This window comes from Acanthaster planci, linkage group LG13 (assembly GCF_054643075.1).
Source record: "Acanthaster planci isolate LZ-2023a linkage group LG13, COTS_SCS, whole genome shotgun sequence".
Classification (NCBI taxonomy): domain Eukaryota; kingdom Metazoa; phylum Echinodermata; class Asteroidea; order Valvatida; family Acanthasteridae; genus Acanthaster; species Acanthaster planci.
In genome coordinates this window covers 1,989,524-2,010,094 of record NC_141789.1, presented here as the reverse complement: position 1 = coordinate 2,010,094, position 20,571 = coordinate 1,989,524, and the positions used below count along the sequence as shown (strand labels likewise).

General features: G+C 44.9%; 2 protein-coding genes across 5 annotated transcripts; one reads left to right on the top strand and one right to left on the bottom strand.

The window, feature by feature from the left end:
• The first annotated feature begins 12 nt into the window (after nucleotides 1-12).
• Nucleotides 13-14,022, top strand: LOC110977053 (condensin complex subunit 3-like). Of its 4 annotated transcripts, XM_022230836.2 has the most exons (23): nucleotides 13-157; nucleotides 387-522; nucleotides 1,551-1,671; nucleotides 2,077-2,298; nucleotides 2,399-2,627; nucleotides 2,859-3,004; nucleotides 3,791-3,875; nucleotides 4,580-4,772; nucleotides 5,348-5,497; nucleotides 6,079-6,207; nucleotides 6,495-6,708; nucleotides 7,111-7,287; nucleotides 7,527-7,634; nucleotides 7,990-8,109; nucleotides 8,644-8,883; nucleotides 9,172-9,353; nucleotides 9,739-9,901; nucleotides 10,073-10,243; nucleotides 11,212-11,415; nucleotides 11,872-11,989; nucleotides 12,362-12,437; nucleotides 12,754-12,882; nucleotides 13,202-14,022. In XM_022230836.2, exons 3-23 carry the CDS (start codon nucleotides 1,564-1,566, stop codon nucleotides 13,260-13,262), a joined length of 3,225 nt encoding a protein of 1,074 aa, XP_022086528.2. In that variant the 5' UTR covers nucleotides 13-157; nucleotides 387-522; nucleotides 1,551-1,563; the 3' UTR covers nucleotides 13,263-14,022. The 4 variants fall into 4 exon arrangements, with proteins under 4 accessions (XP_022086528.2, XP_022086530.2, XP_087000892.1 ...); XM_022230838.2 differs by lacking the exon at nucleotides 13-157 and having other exon boundaries at nucleotides 197-522; nucleotides 1,557-1,671; XM_087144766.1 differs by lacking the exon at nucleotides 13-157 and having other exon boundaries at nucleotides 197-522; nucleotides 11,872-11,962.
• A 34-nt stretch (nucleotides 14,023-14,056) lies between these two features.
• On the bottom strand, nucleotides 14,057-18,229 carry LOC110977070 (forkhead box protein I1-like). The gene has a single exon (XM_087144768.1). It carries the CDS (start codon nucleotides 17,041-17,043, stop codon nucleotides 15,874-15,876), a length of 1,170 nt encoding a protein of 389 aa, XP_087000894.1. The 5' UTR covers nucleotides 17,044-18,229; the 3' UTR covers nucleotides 14,057-15,873.
• Between the last annotated feature and the right edge of the window lie 2,342 nt (nucleotides 18,230-20,571).

Below are 20,571 nucleotides of genomic sequence, written 5' to 3'. Positions count from 1 at the left end.
TTTGGGTGCAAAGATCACTCTAGCAAAAGCGAGACGCACACGGCCAGCAGCAGCGGCGTTTTCAAGCTACATGTACAAAATTCTTGTACATGTGTCGTGCGTCTTGACGTCGCGACGATCCCCCTAGAAAACACTGTACATGATCCAATAGGACGGAGTACGTGCAATTTTAACGGACCAGACTAGATCTGGACTATTCCATTTTAGAGATCGACTATAACGAACAGAGCTGTATAATGCACTTCCTAAAAAAATTATATTTTGAATAATTCAAATTATCGCCATAAAATCATGTTTCAAAATTCATTATGTTTTATTATTAACTTTTTTCATTGAAAAGTAATTTACAATGAAAAATGAAACTATTTTGTTGATGTTCCCCGTAGTTAAGACGAGTCCAATGTACTGGTCAGTAATTGCGCGGCCATTTTGAACGACCGACCCAACCGTAAATTGAGCAAAGTTTGGAAATTGAAGGTTCTTCCTCAATCCTCAACGAAGTTATTCAGAATTGAAGACAAGGTAAAAAGGATCTATTTGGATTAATTTAACTAAGGCAGTTGGGGTAATTAATAAACGTTTTCAGTGAATTTGATCGTACTGATTTTTAATGCATACCATGTATAGCATGGACGGGGAGACTAAATTTTTCATTTTTTTCTGTTTTATTCATGTTGAAGTGGTCTTGAAGAGGATGTGATAAGACATACACGTATTTTGATTTCAGTTTGGATTCCATTGGACTCTGCAAAGTATTAAATGAAAAGCAGCTTTGAAGTGGAAATGTTGTATACACACGTAATGCATAGCAAGTATGATTGTTTTGTACACAAAAATGAGTGTGGATTTTAACTGAAAAAAACTCAAAATTACCCTGATGACTGTTTTTGTAAAATCTTTGTTCTTATTCTTCATGTTCTTGCCTTCTTATGTTTCAATTAATTAACTGCTGGCTTCACTTGAAATGTCAGAAATGTTGAAACTGGAAATTAAACAGGGGAGCTACAGCGTGTAAAAAAGATGAATTTTAATCAAAGTCAAAATTTAGTTTCCAAAATGAACAGCGCCCTCACTCATTTATACATGTCCCTAGCATGGAGATTTGAGTGTGATTGTAAATGGAAATACATGTAAGCCTACAGGTGTAATCCCGGAATGAATCAACCGTCTCTTGTTTTCTCAATGTACATGTACAATTGTTAGTAAGTTGATTGATTTCTGAATAAAATAATAATAATAATAATATTAATAAAGCTCAATAGGATACAGCCATTACATGTATTTTGCCAACTTTAGACCTAATAGGCTGAACAAAAAAAATTGTTTTGCCTACGACGTTGGGGCACCGCTACTGCTGGCACTAGGTTGGATGATGTACATGTAATGGAGACGTTTAACCTGGGCTAGGTCTACTTCAACTCCAAAATTGAAAAATGCGCTTTGGAGTTTTGGGACAAGCAAAGTAGGCCTATTTCATTTCTCTGTCGGCATGGTCGGTCCATGTTGTTGTCATCATGGTCAGACTGTGGTTTGTTTTCCCTATCTTACAGTCGCAGCCTAGCCATGCCCAGTAGAAAAGGCAGAACCCTCGCAGAAGTGCTTGAGGACTGCCAGAAGGGAATCCACAACCATGCCAAACTGACAGCTGCTCTGAGAATCACATATGATGAGGTTTGTATGTCACAGCCTCAGATAACAAGATAAACCCTTCCCTTGAACATACATATAGAAATCCTCTCTTTTATGTGTATAAATCTCTCAAAGACAAAGTAAATGATATATATAGTCCCTTCAGCTTGGGATCCTCATGCATCAGTGAAACAATAAAAATTACCTAAATCCATTTGTTCTGTGTTTATCAAAAATGAAGCAATGCACCATCACTTCACCAGACAGCACAAGAAACTTCCTCATCCTTTTGCGCGCACCACTCTCGCACAAAATACTGTCAAGCATGAGGGTCCAAGCTGTGGCATTCTTTAAACATCTTTAAACAGAATCTATGGAACCTTAGTACAAACATCCGAACAATCAGGAATTCACCGTCGTCACGGACACTATCTTCTTCATCAACAGCTTGACGACAAGACAGCATTTCACCAGGAGTTTTTGGGTTTCTTCAAGCGTGCGCTGATCATTTTCAAGCGGGAGCCCGCCGTGGAGCGAACCTTGGACTTTGTGGCCAGGTTTGCTGCGTCGTTTGCCGTTGCCGAAAATTCGGGCGACGAAACAGAGGAGGAGTTGCCCCAGACACCGGCCAACAACTTCATGGTCTTCCTGTTTGCATTTTTGTTGCAGGTTCGTACGCAGAAACCCTTCTTCAAATAAAAAACAATTTATCACGATACAATGTCACACACTTTTCTGAGGATTTGCACTGATCTGGTCTTCCTGACAGCACCACAATGCCCGAGACCGAGCCGTGCGTTTCCGTGTCTGCCAGATGATCAACAAGCTGCTTGTCAGCCTGGGTGATGAGGCCCAGATCGACGAAGACCTCTACGAGCAGATCTACGACAGCATGCTGATACGCTTGCACGACAAGTTCCCGGCCGTCCGCACCCAGGCCGTGACGGCCGTGGCCCGTCTGCAGGACCCCTCTGACGTGGACTGCCCAGTCATAGCCGGTACTTAATGACGTCTTGCCATTGCAAAGAGATGAAGTTAGCCAGTAGTTGAAAAATTTCATCGATGATTTTGATGAAGTTTGTACAGCATAATTATTTCATGGACTCAGCTCTAAGAACTACCCACTTTTGCTGTCAATTTCTCATAATTCATCCCTACCATTTCTTCATTTTGTGAAATAATTCCACCATCGTTGCAACATTTTCTTCTTGATGCACCCCCTTATTCAGCATATATGCACCTGATTGAGCACGACGTCAACTACGAAGTTCGCCGTGCCGTGCTGTTGAGCATCTCCATGTCCACCAGAACGCTTCCCAAAATTCTGGACCGCACTCGGGATGTGAAAGACACCATCAGAAAGGCTGCCTTCCAAGTGAGCCAACGAAACAACTTCCTGTAGGGAAAGACCCTCGAAAGCTCTGACTAAATGTTATCGTGGAGTTGAAACCCTTGGAGTGGATACCTTTCTTCCTGTGTTTGGCAACAGCGTGTCACTTGCTCGCGATGCTATTTAAATTCCCTGATTTTTACACCGCACAGCTCAGGCGTGCCAATTTTCTCCAAAGCAGCTGATTGGGTTTTTGTTAGCATTTTACATGCCCTTGCATCTCAAAAAACCCTACTGAGTCATGTGCAGTGTGGTATATATCCCCATATTTCTCTGAATTCCCAGTTGCATGTTGATATCAAGGCATTTCGTCTCTTGTCCATCAGTTAGAACAAAGAGCTGGATTTTTGTCAGTCCTTTTTGAAGTATCAACAGACATCACCATTAAAATTGACCTGAAGTCCACTGCATGCGAACTGTAATGGGTAATTCCAGAAATTTGGGGTCCATTTTTTGTTCGTGTCCCTGTCACAGCCGACGTATGATTTTTTAAGTTCAGAACCCATTTTCGAATTTCCAAGAGTGTTGAGTTTATGCAAATTACCTGCGAAACAAATAGTAATCACAATAGTTTGAAATCAATTCCGGTTATATTTCCATGTCAAGTAGCAAAGGTCAGATGTAACAAGGACACAAAAAATGTCACACTTTTGGACCCCTAATTTCTGGAATTACCCTTATACTAGATTTGTCTGAGAATTTTCAGTTGAGCACTCATGCTTAAATTTGGATATAAATTCTTTTTCTGGATTTCTTACTTGTCAAACGCAGGTTCTGGCAGAGAAAGTGCATATTAAGGCCTTGACCATCGCCCAGCGAGTGCAGCTGCTACAGGATGGGCTGACGGATCGCTCAGGTTGCTCCATCATCCCTATCTGTCTGTCATAACAAACACAAGGCCTCCTTTAAAACTGCAGCAGTGGACAACTCTTTTTGCCCACGTCAGCGTCACCTTGCAGGTGACGCAAAGCCCGGCACCTGCCATGTCCTTGGACATAGGCAGTAGTCTCACTTTCAAGATGCTTTTGTCAGTCTCTAAAGAGTCTTGTTTCCAACTTTGCCCAGTTATCTCTAAAAAGGGATTTTATTGTCCTCATTAACATTTTGGCCTAAAACGTGACACCTCAAAGATTTCAAGGCCTTACAAGATCACTTTTCAACAGTATATTTCGTGAGTACGAGTTTCATTAAAAAAACTCAACCAATACGTACAATTCCTACAGTTTCAACTATTCCAAATAACACACTGGCCTCTCAGATAATAATGATCCAAAGATCTGGCAGCTGGGGATGTCTGTAGTGTCCGACTTGCACTTGTGGGATCCAGACGGCTCAACATGGTCATGTCTTAATCAAATGGCTACGGCTTTAAGATAACATGCGTCTATGGGAGGCAGTTGCAGTCGCTAGCTAGTTAGTGGCTTCTATAAGAATGCATGTTGTTTCAAGCCGCAGTCATAACTTTTGGTCACGTCTACTTTTGTCATTGTGTTCAGTGGGGTTTCCAATTAGAAATCTCTAACAACCCCATCCTTGCTTGTTCGCCCTGGCCTCCTGCAGACATGGTGAGAGACACCTGCTCGGGCAAACTCCTCCAGGCCTGGCTCCGCATCTTTGACGGCAATGTCCTGGAGCTCCTGGGCTGCCTGGATGTGGAGAACTCCTGCAAGACGGCCGAGCTGGCCCTCGACTTCGTCCTAGGGAAGGCCCAGCCCCAGGACCTGGTGGACAACTTTGACCTACTGGACAAGACGTGAGTACGGCTGCGTCCTGAAGTCTCATCTACAGCTGATCCATGATGCAAGTCTCAAGACTGATTTCAAGCTTGCAAATTTTACAACTCTGGCAACAGACTGACCATAGATGTCATTGGAGCTAAAGAGAAAGGAACTTTTCCCCCGCCATTTTGTGATTTTTAGCTATATTCTAATGACTGTACGGTCTTGGTCTTTCCTGTGAGGTATTGGTCCGACACTTAAGTTTTGGTCTTGGCCCTCAGGTATCGATCTCAATCTCTAAGATCTAGCTCTCAACCACAGCACTACAGCCAGTAGGCCAACAAAGCCACCAGCCACAGGCTACAGTTCTCTTGTATAGATATGCATTATCCTGGCGGCCATGCCCAAGATCTATGATATAACTTATGCATCAGCTGTCATTACATTTTGACACTTTATGTGAGTTTCTTAATCTCTTGACAGTGCCCTAAAGTGTCATCACTTTTAAGTTCCTGATCTTGCAAATTATTGTGTTGCCACTTGTTTGTTATTTGCCCACTGCATTTGTTTGTTTGTTTGTTTTTTTTGTCTGTCTCTTCTCTATGAGCAGGTATGTCATTCCGGCAGACAAGTTAACATGTGAGAGCGCCCTCTACTGGCAGTGTCTGTGCAGCTTCTTGAAAGGCCAGGGTGCCGAAGGGGAGGTGTTGCTTGACAGAATGCTGCCCAATGTCACCATATTCTCGGACTACATCAGAAGGCAAGACCCTTTTCCCTAAAAAATTCCTCAAAACTTGTGAACCTCCTCTGCCAACATATTCTATTTGAACAGTTGACCACTCTTCTCCATTTTGTTCTGAGACGTTGCTCAGTGTCAAAAACCTCCAAACGTCTTGAACTTTAATATCATCTTTGTTTTGGTCACAGATCTTACCCTTTGTTTAGTATTTCATAATTCTACTGTATTTCATTGTTTAAAGGTTTGTCTTATTTTGTCTCAACGAAGTTTCAGCTTTTACTTGTGTAATGGACCTGTTTGTCTCACACGGATCTGGATCGCAATCAGTGATCATCTGGATTGCGATCAGTGATCCCCAAAATGGCTCTCGCTATCCATTAGACGGGTTCTAGTGTGTCCGTGAACCGACGTCGGATCACCGATCCACTTGACACAGACAGGCCCAATGTTTGTTCATTGTCATTTGAACCTTTAGCAGTTGTTTATAATGTGAAGTTGTAATTCGCTTCATGTTAATTATTGCCATTTTTTTCCTCGCGGGACGCCTAAGGGTAGTAGTTTTAACTGAGGAGGCATCTCTTCTTGACATCCTTCCGCCACAGTTTCCTGGACAAGCTCAAGTCCACGGCCTTGAACGAGACAGAAGTGGAGGAGACACTGAAGCAGGAATTTGTAGCTCAGCAGCTACTGAGGCTGTGCGGGATACTAGACCTCTCTGACGAAGTCGGCAGGTGTGTCATTTACTTTGGGGATGACCCGAGTTAGCTTGTCCTACGCAGTGCGTTGAAATATCCAAACTTTGAGCAGTTAGATCTTTTCACTGATTCACGATGTGGCCCTTGAATATAGTAACCAGCTCGACACTGTCCCAGCCTTTTTTAAGTGCTTTTTGTATATTAATGCTCTGCACTCAAACGAAAATGAAAACAGTTAGGATTTGGAGGCTGTCGAACCTGAAACCGGGCCTACTTTTATAAGTCTGAAGTTTAGAGGTTGAGGTTTCTGAAACCATTGACAGGAAACACCTTGATGGAATGATTCGCGACATGCTGACCGCCCCCCATATTCCCGCTTCCCTGGTCCCCCTCCTGGTCAGCCACTTTGCCGTACTCCACCCCGGGGATGAGGAGCAAGTGACGCTGATGGCAGAGATCATCGCCGATGTCCGCGAACCTATCTCTGTGCTAGAGACCAGCATAAGTGAGGACGAGAAACGCAAGAAGGAACTCAAGGTACTTGACCACCAATAATAGTGATTCTCCCCCAAGAGAACCCTCTTTCTTGGAAACCATCAAAGTGGTTATTCTCGCAGTTTATAAATGATATGATTGATTACAAGAATCCCTCAGATATGTCCAGGTGCATTATGTTTCTGTAGAAGTTATTTCCTGTAGACATTAAACTAGAAAATGTGCCCCGGGGAAAATAGTTAGCGGAAAGTTTGTGCTTTTCAGGGCAACTTTTTTGCAAATGTCTTATGGTATGGTATTGGTTTTACCTAATTAAAGATGCCCTCAATTTACAAAAAACACACGGTGGTGGACTTTAATAGACATCCAGTGACTGTAAATGCTACTGGTTTTGTGCAAAAGACATGTCCGAACTTGCCTTGGGGGTGATATTTGTCCCGTCAGCTCGCCAGCGTGCGCGTGGAGTTGAACCAGGCCCGCGATGCCCTGGAGGACTGTGTCAGTAAGGAGGACTTCGGCCGCGCTGCTGAGCTGAAGAATTTGGTGACCGAATTGGAGGCCAGCAAACAATCTCTGCTGGAGGAGTCCAGTGTCAGCTTCAGGGAGGTTCGCTCCGAAAAGGTAGACTTGAAACAGGCAGGATGTATTATGTCTTACTTAACTCTGTTACTTAATTTCTGCCATCTTACCACATTCTTTTACAGCCCTGTGTTTTTCTTATACTGTCATAGCCAGCAGAAGGCTAAAGCTAACCTTGTACGCAAGATAAGTGATGGATTGGAGAATCTTTATGCAGCTTTCCATTCATTGTTTTGTGTCGATCTTGATCCACTTCGGTTTGAACGTCTTTGATCTTTTAGAATGATCCGGGCACCTTAGTGAAGTGCCTCACTATTGCTAGTGAGGTCCTCCAGCGTCTGACGGCCAAGGGCCTCAACCCCACGTTGCAGACTCTCATGGACACTCTGGTTAGTTTCTGACGCGGTCGCCATTTTCTGCATCATTGTCATTTCCTGTTTAACAAGACTCACATTTTATTTTCCCTGAAACCCATCTGTTTGGGATTCCACAATCGCGTCATAACTTTCAAGAGGTACCAGACAGTGTCTGGTAGTGAAACTTAATCATGTTCCTCAAGTAGGATCAAAAGAAGACCATGATATTCAATGACCGTTTTGATTTAAGGTTAATTTCATGTTGATATTGATATTGATATGATTTGATCTGATTCAATTTGATTTGATTCAACTTGACTAGAAGTGACTTTATTTGACTGATATTTCTTTTTTTCTTTTCTTTTTTCCTTTTTTTTGTGGAAATCAGGTTTTGCCAGGAATCCAAAACACCGACCCGTCAGTGCGGAACGTGGCAGTCAAGTGCATTGGACTTGCCTCCCAGCTCAGCCGCGACTTTGCCCATCGTCACCTGCTGCTTTTCATGCAAGTAAGTCAGATTTGACCGCATTGGTGGAGCCTCTTGCTTCTTCACATTGCATGTGCAAATCAATGGCAGAAAACTGAATAACTTAGCAACAACTGAAATTTACACACATTACTTGGTTGCGGCTTTGTTTATTTTCCATAGACTTGTGTGTTTTAACTAGCCATAGCCAAGTCATTTGGACACAACCGGAGCAGTTCAAAAACATGTGATCAGTGAATTTGGAAATATTTACTGTTCCATTGAAAATTTTTTTCATGCCTTCAATGTTTTCTTAAAGTATAAATCGTCAAGTCATGGTTTATCTTCTTAAACTTAGCCTTACCTCTAACTTCCCAAATCCCTCGGCATCCACAAAGACCTTTGGGGAATTTGTGTACTAGAGCTCAGCCTCCGTTACTTCACATGTGGCTTGGTGTCCTTTGAAAGTTAGTGAAAGAATATGCCATGTCGTGCCTTGGGCACCATACACCATATAGGTTTACGCCTAGAAAAGTTAAGGTAATAAAATTTGGGACTGACTTCTCGATTCTGCAGATCTCCCAAGTCGACCAGGAGACCATCCAGGTCACGGCACTGCAGTCCATCTTTGATCTCCTCCACACCTTCGGTCTGGATGCCTTCAAGATTCCTCCAAGTGCTCCTGAGACTGGCGATGGCGAATCTCAGACCCCGGCGGAGAACCGAAGGGACAGCAAGGGCGAGGAAGGGGTGCAGCAGGACAAGAGCACCGCCAGCAGCGTGCTGGCCATCTTGACTGGGTTACTGGACAGTGAGGTAGGTGGTTGGACTCAAGGGGATGAGGGGAAGGGTAATGGACCCCCTTGATGGCTGGATGGGGTACCAAAAAGGTGTACCACACCAAGAGTGTTGCAAAGTGCTGAGGCGGAGTCAATTTCTCAGAACTGGTGTTGTAACAGTCCTCAACTACATCAAGCCCAATCTTGCACCCAGATCTTTGTTTTTCAACTGGATCAAGGAATGTTCTGTTGAGTTGAGTGCCCGGACGTCAGTCCGGAGGGTTGGGGTTCAATCCTTATGTCAGGATTACTTGCTACACCACAGAGTGCCGATGTGCGGACGGTGGTCGCCGAGGGGATGGCCAAGCTGCTCCTCTCCGGCCGCGTGACCAGCCCCAAGCTCTTGTCTCGCCTCCTGCTGCTGTGGTACAACCCCACAACCGAGGAGGACCTGCACCTCAGGCACTGCCTGGGAACGTTCTTCCCCGTCTTCGCGTTTGCTTCAAGGTAAAGATGGACTGCTTTTCGACTTAATAAGAGATGAAAGTAGTAGAAATCTCATCACACTCCATTGGGCCCATTGTGTATTTCAGAGAGTCTAGGTCTTTTCAGAGCAAAGCATCTGATGTTATGTCGGCTCGAATGTGTTCAATGTGTGTGTGTAGCCGTTTACACCTGTGCATGTTCTGGGGCTGTACTTGAACTGACGGAATGAAACAGGGGAGATAATTTTCCAGTGAAGTGAGGATATTTCTGCGGAGTAATGTGCGTTCTCTTTGCCGGAGAAGTACGACACTTTAAACACCTATTGTTTGATCTTTTTCCCGATTCGCTTTTCTGCCTGTTGATACATCTCCAACGTCCATTTCATTCCCTCTTCGTTTATCCCTAGAGCCAACCAGGACTGTGTGGAGGAGGCATTCCTACCGACCCTGGCCACGCTGTTCAATGCTCCGACCACCTCCCCACTGGCCCAGGTGAACGAGAATAACGTGGCCGAGCTGTTGGTCCACCTGACGGATCAGCGCAACCTGCAGCAGGAGACAGACTTGCAGGTACGACTTGAGAAGATGCGTTGTTTAAGACGTTTTACTTATCAGGATGGAGAAAAACGAGTGTTCGGTGAGGCATGATACCCTGAGCTGCTTCATTCTCACATCAAATTGGCCATCACTTCTAGTAGACAATTTGCCACTCTTATGTTTTTTTTTTCTGGTACCCCATAGGAAAGTTCTGTTCACGACAGTCTCAGCTTAAAGCTTTGCAACAAGATACTCGGTGATATGGAGGCGCCAGGGGTGCGGGTCCTGTGTAAAGTCCTCAACACGCTACACCTGTCCCCCTCCAACGCTAACGTCTGGAAGGACCTCAGTGTGCTGGCGGAACAGATGGTAGAGGTGAGCTGATCATGAGATTGATCTTCCAAAACGATTACGTCAATTATTCTCTCTTAAGGCTATTGCCAACTGCCATGTTGCTCTAGTGGTAATTAATATCAAATTATCTACGTTTTTTTCTGTTTATACTGCATTGACAACCCTAACGTCTCGACTCAAATGAAAACTGTTCCAGTACATTGTCAGTTGTTATGAATATTACTACACTTGATCTGTTTTACTCCATCACATCACCACGAACTGCGGCTCACAAAACCTTTTGAATTATTAAATGCACCCTAGTGGACAGTGTGACGAGTCCAGTGTGGGTAAGAAGCAAACGTAATCGTTCTCCTGCTGGTTAACAAAAATGTGAATATTGCGGTTTCAGTGGCAGACACCCATTGATACCAGGGTGAAGGTACAGTTGAAACACTGCTTTTAAATAAGAGGTCATTAATAGACCTAGAACATAATGATATAACACAATGTTTACCGTGGTGTATTGTGGGTGAAAGATGGGGACAGCATAACGTGCGCTGTTGCCAGAACATCATGCCCATGGAAAATTGTCAGAAAATATCCTGAGATTGAGAAGGCCTTTGTTATCAAAACGGTTCGTGTGAACTGTTGTGTGCCATTGTGTGTATCAAGGACACGACGAACGCCAGAGCTGCATTTTTACAAGCTTCCACGAGACCGCACGTTTGCTCTGTCTAAAGTCGCGCGAAGGCTTGCGTGACTGACGATTGTGTCCGCCGTCATTGACTTCTATTCCCGTTCCCCACGTTTCACCCACAATGCGCCGCTTTAAACGTTGTGTTACATCATGTTTGAAGAGTATTGAGCTTAATGTTGGCTGCCCTGAGCACACCCCCTATGCTCTCGTCGCCTGCTGTGCAGCAGTGACTGTTCAATTGTTCCTTCTGACTTTGATTTTGACATGCTTTGGCTCTCTCCTTCAACGTCTGTTGCCCCCTCCCCCCCAGAAAGCCGAGGAGAGGATGGTCAGGAAGCACCTGGAGAAGTTTCGGCAGAGCCTCCAGACCCACCTGCAGGGGGACGTCGATGGCGCCGGACCTCCGCCCCAGGGAGGAGATGAGCTAGAGACCGGCCAGGCTTCGGGGGCCGAGGGAGAGGGGACACCTGGGGACCACCAGACTCGAACCACCGAAGGAGGCGAAGCCGACAAAGTATACCTTCAGTTGACATTTATACGGCAGCGCCAGTGTTCCTGTCGAGCGGGACACAGGGCCTGATCCTCACGCACGGAGTGAATAGGTCTCGGTGGTCCCAAGATTACGATCTTGACACTTTGGTAGACTGCTATCACAGTCCACAGAGCTAGATGGCTCATTTCACAGTGCACCTATATTGCATTTGAGAGGTCCTAGGTTCAAATACCAAACGCAGTCACGTTAAGTCTTCACATTTTGGGAGTTATGACTATGTTTACCTACCAACAGCCATTTGCAAGCAACAGAGAGAACTCACCATCGCCGTCTGTCTCCATCGCTGTCGTCATCAACAATTTGTTTATTTACACGATCGTTGGAATTTTGTTGAACCAAAGCTTTTTTTTTTTGGTAGTTGAATGCTATCATTTAAGTTTGATTTTTCAATATAATGACCGCTGTTTGTCTCTGCAGGCCGTCCAGCAAGTGGCTGATGCCGTAGCCACCCCCCTTGCAGACCGTGTCCCCCCAATCAGCGCCTCACCAACTGGTAACAGTGGAAATGGTACCGTCAGTGAGGGAGAGAATGACGGTAAAGCAGGATGTCGAGTTGTAGCAATTCTAGCGAAAGGCTTGAGACAAGTTGCCCTCCCTGATGTTATTTCAAGTTACCTTGGGCACAACATTTGCTGAAGACGTCAACAAATTATGTTTTTTTAATGTGATGTTTGCGATTTTTTGGGATTCCAGTTTGTTTTATGTCTTTTTTGAAACATTATCGATGATGAATTAAATTGGATTTTGGCAGGAAATGTTGTGCATGCATCAGTGGAATTGGATCTACATGTGGGCTACATGCGTTTTGGCCTCCACATGGATTAATGAACTGTGACGATTTTTTTTTTCAAAATTCATAAGATGTTCACAAAATGTAATATTTTGTCTGACCGCGTCTTTGCCCCAGGAGCTGGCAAGCTGCCAAGAACAGGAGGTAGAGGTCAGAGGTCACGGAGGAAGCCACCTACAGTGGCACAGGAAGAGTGAGTCGAGAGAGAAACCACCCAAACTTATGCCCAGAAACTCAATGCCGTCCCACGGTGGCGTTGTCTACGATTCAAATCCAACTTGCTTCAGAGTGAATTCTCCAGTCTGAGAAACAACAGCTTTGGTGATGAGCGCCACTATTGAGGCAACCTGTTGCAGTCATGGTCGCCAGCCTCTCCTCTACACTTGCCAATTCTTTTTAAGCTTTTGTAGAAAATTGACTGAAATATTTATTGTTTTGAACTTAATGATTTCTTTTCTCGGCCTTTCTTTGCTTTTATTCAGCATTTCCTCGGTTTTTTTTCTTTACAGTGACACGGAGAATAGTGTGTTTGAGAGCCCAGCCTTGCAACCTACTCGCCCCAAGAGGTCAAGCAAGCGGACAAAGGTCAAGATGGCAGCTCTCCTGAGCGACAGCGAGTCTGAAAACGAGAAGTCAAAGTCAGTTCCTGTCAGATTGCATCACCTCAGCAACATGCATGTTTTATTGTCCTGAGAACACGATACGTCCAAAAAATTAATTTCTGACGTTTGCATTTTTCCTTATTGCAATTTCTGTCTGTTTTCACAGCAATTAAGTTGAGTGTCCTTTAGAGATGTGTTAAAATATACATAAATCGACCAAGGTCAAGCAAGAGTCGTTTTGCTGGATTACGTCACACAGTGGAGCAAAGTCCATGATTCTGAGCAGCATTTCACTCGATTTTGTTTTTTCATAAAGTTGAAAATGATGCATTTGCTTTTCTGTCGAATCTCACAGGTTCAGTACTCGTCGACCAAGGAATGTCCTGGCCGCCATTAATACAGACGAAAGTTCTTGACGGCGCCAAACACCAGCAAGACAAAGGCACAGAATGGAGGCCAACTTGTAGTTCATTTGTCATTTCGCAAATTTTTGTTTTTTTAAGTAGGCAGCGTTTATTAATTGCTTCTTGTTTTGTGGTGGCCTATTGGCATGATTTGTAAAAGTAGAGATTTCTATCATTTCATCTACAGCCTTTTTACCTTATTAGCAAATATGTTAAGCCGGAAGAAATGGTTTGAAAAACCTCTACACGTAGTAACACCATTTATGTTTATTCGGAACAATTAGCAGCAATTTGTTTTCATTCCGGCGTAGTTTGTCACAAAACGCTTGTCCCATACAATGTTTTCGAATAGAATTGCATGTATGAAGTATTTGTCACCTGCTGGCTTATAATACGGGCGTTTCACAGTAGTGCGCCTCCAAGAGTTTGTAATGTGCGAAATCTGTTGGGCCCAGTGCGCGTTTGGAAAGGGTCGACAAATTTCGCGCGTTGTGATTGGCCAACGCGTTGCAAACTCTTGGAGGGGCACTTTTGTAAATCGCCCGTATTGGAAGACAGTTTATTGATAATGTGTCTATGGACGTTATAGTTATTTTTTCTTGAAAATGTTTGTAGTGTATAAGACCATAAAACATTTTAATGTGACTTTTTCACTTTTTGTTCCTTTAGAAATAGTTTGTATGATGCATCGCCAAGGGTTTTAGCCTAACAACAGGGGCGACATGTACATGTATGTAAGAGAAATTAAAGTAACCGTAGTCTCTTTTCGAAACCGAGCTCTTGTACTTTGTTTTGGTCGTGTTTCTGCGCGGCTGTGTTGACGTTACGTCAATGAAATGTTTGTTGAACCGCTGCCTACAGGCCGTGACGAATGAAAACATCGCCGAGCTTTTGCTTTCTCACTTCGTACAGATCGTTCTGCGGGGAAGTCGGCTTATGGTTTTCGTTTCACTAAAATTAGAAAGTGATGAATCGGATGAGTTTTGCTCGCTGCAAGTCCACTACATGTCCGGTATTTTTTTGCACCTAATTCAATGTTGCGTTCTGGCGCTGGAGCGACGTTTACCAAACGCTAAACAATAGCTTAAAAAGAAAGGACATAGTCACAGTGTACAATTCACAATTGGAATCCTTAGTGTGTGCTGTGGGCTCTACTTGCTTTATTCTTCCTGTCCACAGTGGCGTGAAAAGTTTGAGGGAAATGCAGAAATCTGCCTTCCCCCTTTAAAATATACAGAAGTGTAACAACCGCATTCAAGCCACGTTTCCCATGCTTTTTGCGATGTACAGGCTCCTTGTATAGGAGATGTGTGGACTCGAGGTGACTGTCGGAGATGTTCCTTCAATTTAGACAGTCTGTTTCTTGCATTGTAGGTTCTGGTTTTAATTTACCGTTTTCGGCTGGTCCCAGCAACGTTGTTATTAATAATATAGATTTATATTGCGCACTTTAATATCCGGAAAGGCGCAATCCATTACATATATTATTACCCCTGCTCACTGGAGCCATGAAACATTCCAAATACCATCTCGGCTTCCTGGGGAGTATTCAACTCGATCTCGCTATTTCGGCGCAACGCAGCTAAATCAAACCCAATAACCATCTCTGCTTTGGCAGGGTACCCAATTACTCCTGCAAGGAGACAGGCAATGAGTGACAAAGGCTGGATTCGAACCTGCAACCTGCGGCTTTACTCGCCGACTACAAACCCGATGTTCTTAACCACAAGGCCACGGCACTCCACTATAACAGTTGATTGCAACAAAAATGTAGTACGTGTACATGCATGTCAAGACCCTGGTCGTCAGACCATCTGGTTTTTACCTTTTCTTGAATAAACCATCCGTATACTATTGACGCAGTTACCTAATTACCTCACTTTTAAATACAATGCGCGAGAAGACACTTGGACCGAGCAGAGAAGGCCTCGCTACCCTGCCACGTGCAACCACGTGACTTGCCTTCTGTCATTTGAGGAAAACTCGAATAAAAAATATGCATCCGATATCTCTGAGGCGTGACATCGTTGGTGAGTGGTCAATTAACGTGGTTGCATGCAAGGAACGGCTTCTCAACACGTCTTGAGAAGAAGCAAATGAGTACCGGGTTTTACACTTTGTTGAGTAATATTCAATGCCCATAGGCTAGTTTTAAAGCAAAACACTGCCGATATCGATTAATGGTTCTGTTTATGTGAATCGAAAATGGACTGACAAACACTGAGCACAATGCTCTTTCATAGTTCAGTGAATTGCGATCGTATTAAAACAAATGAAATGAAACTGCCAGGCTCGTCTTCATCCCGTTGCGACTACAGCCATTTGAAAGAGATTTCGTACAATTTGCGCATTCAGGATGTATATACGAACATGCAGTTTTCTACCAGCGGCGTGTCCAGCTTTCAGTGTCGGGGGGGGGCGCAAATTCGCGGTCCCGACATGTTTGTTTCTATTTCGTGGTGTTGTTTCCTAAGCGTTTGGTGCTAATATTTTATAAATAAGTATACCTAGGACTTTCTTTCCTACTCACCTATGAAGTATTATTTGCACACAAACAAAAACAAAACCCTCGGGGGCTGCCCGCCCCCCCCGCTGGATACGTCACTGTTTTCTACCCTTGTCCTCAGTCATTGATGTTTTGATGTGGGTATGCTTGACCGAGCAGACTGCGGACACTGAACCCGTAGCGCGAAGCACCGTGGGCACCGACTCCTTGTCCTGGGCCATCCGTGCTCTCGCCTCCAGAAGGAACGGCCTTCTCGCAATCTGGTTTCAGCCGATCTTGGCGGGGACCTGCTACAGTGGCCAGCGTCCCTGTGCCGGCAGCCTTGCCTCCGCCCTGCTGCCTGAGTTCGGCAAACTGCTTGTTGGCAAATGCTGCAAAAGATGCCAGGAGGTTGTCGCTCTGGGGAGAAGACTGATAAAGGCACGGCTTGCGCTCCGGCAGGGGACCAGCGCTCTCCTCCTGCCCCATGGGGTTTGGGAAGGGGAACTCAGGGGTCAGGACGGGTGACGAGGCAGACATCTTCACCAAATTAGCAGAGCTGTTGAAAACCTCGTCGGCCATCGTGGACAGTTTGGAACTCTTGTGCAGGTCCTGCCCGTCGGTTTTGCTGTTGTTCTCGCGGCGTTTGCGCTTCCTGCGGAAATTACCGTTATCAAACATCTTCTCACAATTGGGATCAAGGGTCCAGTAATGTCCCTTACCGGGATCGCTGTCTGCCCTGGCTACTTTGACGAAGCAATCGTTGAGCGACAGGTTGTGACGAATCGAGTTCTGCCAGCCCGCCTTGGACTTCTTGTAGAAGGGGAAATTCTCCGCCACGTACTTGTAGATGCCGCTGAGCGTTATCTTCCTATCGGGGGCCGACTGGATAGACATGGCAATGAGTGCTGAATAGGAGTACGGCGGCCTGACCATCTTGTACAGATCGTGCTGGGAGGACAGGGAAAACCAGCCAAAGTCCGGGGAGGGGAACCCAGCCGTCGGGTAGCACGGAGCCGCGCCGCCCGCCACCGCTGCAGGGCCCTGAGGCGACGAGAACTGGTAGGACCCACCGCCGCACGCCGATGGCGTCATGTACGGGGACGGCGCAGTAGGGGGCGAGCCCAGGTTGTAGGCGGGTGCGTTGGCCGTGAAGGCGGGGGACGTGCCCCCGAGCCACACAGACTGACGACGCGGGTAAGAAGATGTCATGTTGTAGTCGAAGGCAGACCCAGCGAGATAACCCGTGGCCATTGCCTGCTGCTGTATTCCCACTGAGGAGTACATACCGTGGAACGTGGGATGCATTTTTGTCCAAATATTCCCGACTAGCTACTCCACTTTCATTAACGAAAAAATTCAAACTAGTGGCCTTCCTCAGAATGAACTCAAACTCCGTGTCAAGTCAGCAAGTAATATAGGTCGACTACATGTGATGTTGCTGTCGCTGAACCTGTAAAATGCCTTTTAGCATTTTAACGGTTTTAATTAAGCCCTTGTTCACTCCAAGACTGCGTGCGCAACGGAGGCACGCGATCAGCCAATCACATCCCAGCTCTGCCGTTGTGCTGAAGTTACACTTGAGCGCGCACTTGCTGGACCAATCAGAGTGGTCCAATGGTCCGATGGTATTTCATTAGTCGTCTGCATCTTTTGCAAAGCGCGAGGGGTAGACCTCGCTTCTCACTGCAGGACTTTGTTTTAGTAGGCACCTAAATGTTGTTTATACTGCGATAATAGTTCTGTTGCTAGATACAACATTATGTCGATAACGCTAACGAGCTAGGATTGGGACGCTTGCGTCGTGTAATCTACACTGTAAATAAGAACCATATTTAACTTCAGATCTGTTCTGTTTACACTCGAACTTTCTTTGCATCCATGAATATAAAGTCAGTTGAAATGTAGCCATTGTGCAAGCTAAATTCCGATACAAAGTATTAGTGAAAGCCTTTTTTGGGCGTAATGCACGTGTCCTTCGGCTAAAAATGTCCATTATTGAAGAGAATAACCGTTTCTGTGGTTTTCTTGCACTAAAGCACCTGCAACAATCCACGCAGTCTCTCCGCTGAAATATCACAGAAGCCATACAACACAGGGAGGTAGATATTTCATAGGTTTCATGATGACAAGCATCTTCTTTGTTTTATAAAATGCCAAAATGTCGAAGGCTGTTTCGAAACACGTGGGCTCACTGCACGAACTAATTTAATCCACCCTGGTCCATCTCCTGGGAAATAATAATTTCTGGCTGTTGGGATGAGCATTTTTCAACTGTTTGTCTGTTTGCATTGCACCCCTGCTTGGCTCTCGAAAGCAACTGACGGAAGGAAAACAAGAACAGGGTTTGTAATGAGGTTTCGGTTCTGTGGAGAACCCACTGGTCTGACTGTAACCACCTCCGTACACGAGATATCGGTGGAACTTTGTACAGGAGTATAATTGCAGCGAACATCTAGCTTTTCGCCATTTTTGGGTGAAATTATCAGATAAATTTCTCGTGCCCCTCCCCCTTAGATTTTTGCCATGTACTTTCAGTTGAATCAGAGAGGGGTAAAACTCATTTTACACAAAATTTGTCTTGAAAAAGGCAAATTGTCGATGGAATTAGGGGTAGGGGAGATACGGTGATTGGAATGTTAGTCTTGGCAATATAGACAAATTATGCTGTGGCACATTCAAAAGTGAAACCACCGACTCTGCTTTGAAGTATTTTTCCCCCTATTCTCTTTTAAGAGTCGACAGCTTTCCCGTTAGGTTACACGGCCTGTCAGCTTATGGGACTCGGTTTCATCCCATTCTCTATTGTGTATATTTTGATAGTAACGAGGAGTCCCGGTGCAAGCAACCAGGGCCAAAGGCTGTCGCGCCACCGTGGAACCTGCACGGTGTCCCCGCTCGCCGCGATCTCAGATTACCGTCCGCTTCTCGTCGTGGTTAATTTTGACAAAATATGGAAATAGTGTCGGTAATCCTTTTTTTTGTTGACAGTTTTGTCAAAATTATTGAGAAATTAACAACGTCCGCAAAATAGCATGGCAAATAAACAACGTGTACTATTATTCACTTGAAAAAGGGTTGCCGGAAATCACTGTGATTTTCATAGTTTCGTGAAGTCATACTTTGTAGTTACTCCTGAAGGATGTTGGGACCAAATGTTTGGTCACATAGTTACTTTGTAGGTTCCTGATTATTTTTGTCGGGACTTTCATTGCAGGACAACAATTTTTATTTACTCCGATTTGCATAAAATTTCAAAGCCCTGTGACGCACACAAACTTTCAACCGTGACATTGGCTTGTCTTCCTGTTTTTTGACAACTGTGACAGATAGCCCCAGTGATAGGTTAATTACGATGAGGAAGAGGATGGAACGCTTCTATCTTCCATTCGAATCTATTCTGACTTGAGCAGAGTGTTTCGTACCATAACCTAATGTTTATGGATACTGTTTTGAAGTTGTTCTGGTAATCCGGCTTGGTGACAGTATCTAAGCACGTTTCCGAGCCTTCACACCCCCGGATCACTTGCTGTCTTGCGGCCTCGCCGGCGTCGCGTCTCGTCTCGTCTGAGTTAATACGCCAGTATACCCGCGCAAGGCGCAAATCGTAATACACCTTGCTACCAGGGAAACCCGATAGCCTGCCGATTAATCAGGCTCTCTGGCGAGACCCCCGGGGGCTCTGTTTGCGCTGTGGTATCGCTATCGAGCTTAGATGTTTGCGTCAAATACGATTAGTCTGAGCGACGCGTCATAAAACGTCTGATGATTTCTCTAGGCTAGGTGGAAGACCTCAGTCTAGTAATATAACAACTCCAGGTTTTTTTGTTTTTTTATTATCGCGTACCTGCATGGAGGTCACCTGGGGGAGAGGGCAACAGAACGATAAAGGGGGTGAGGTTGTAAACAGAACACGTGGTCAACTGCCCCTGCTGTTTAATGGGTCATAGCATCATCTAAGTCCAACAATCCAGAGGTGGAATCGACACTGAAACGATTCGACGATTCTGAGATCGTACGATTCCAAGAGATGACCGTCTGCATCACTCGAGCTTAATTCATGATTTATTTCAAGTTGATATATTATCAAAATTCACGACAGTTGCGATTTTGTTACAGTTATCTAATCCGAATAAAACTCCCCGAACCGACGATAATGTATACAAATAAAACACACGATGTTTTCGTGAAGCAAAGAGGGAAGAAATCTATTCGGAACCAACTAATCGAATACCAATTACCAGTACAATACAAACAACGACACCAACTTTTTTCGTAGTCACTTATCAGCAGACTTTGGGTCAAACACACTATGCAAATGAAGCGTGTTATTTTTTGTGCAATTGACTTCCCCCCACAGTCGCACAAACAAATGTCTCGTAGCTCACCCAGCCGAAAGGCTACCCCTGTGCCACACAGTCAAGTCGAAGTTCAAGTTTCGTGCCGCTTTTGTCGGAGAGGAAAATTGCCACGGATGGGGTTTCTGAAACGCAACGCCGGGGCCAAGCGCAGCCTCTTTGATTGTCGCGGATACAAACCGGACCGTTTTCCCGTAAACATTACCCCGGCTGTTCACCGGACCGCGGACCACCGCTGCTGCACCCTGCAATCAAATCACCGTCTGCCCCGCCGAGTGTAAACACGGTGTGTGATTTCTTCTTTTTTTTTTTACCTGAGGACTCGCTCTCTGTCGATCCGGCATCGCAGACTCCACCGTGTATATACATTTCTGGTATTGACACTACATGTATTTTGATGTGTCGCTGTTTGCTTCGAGCTGAGCTGAATGGTCATTGTAAACAAGACGAGTTGTTCAGCACCACGCATTATATAGTG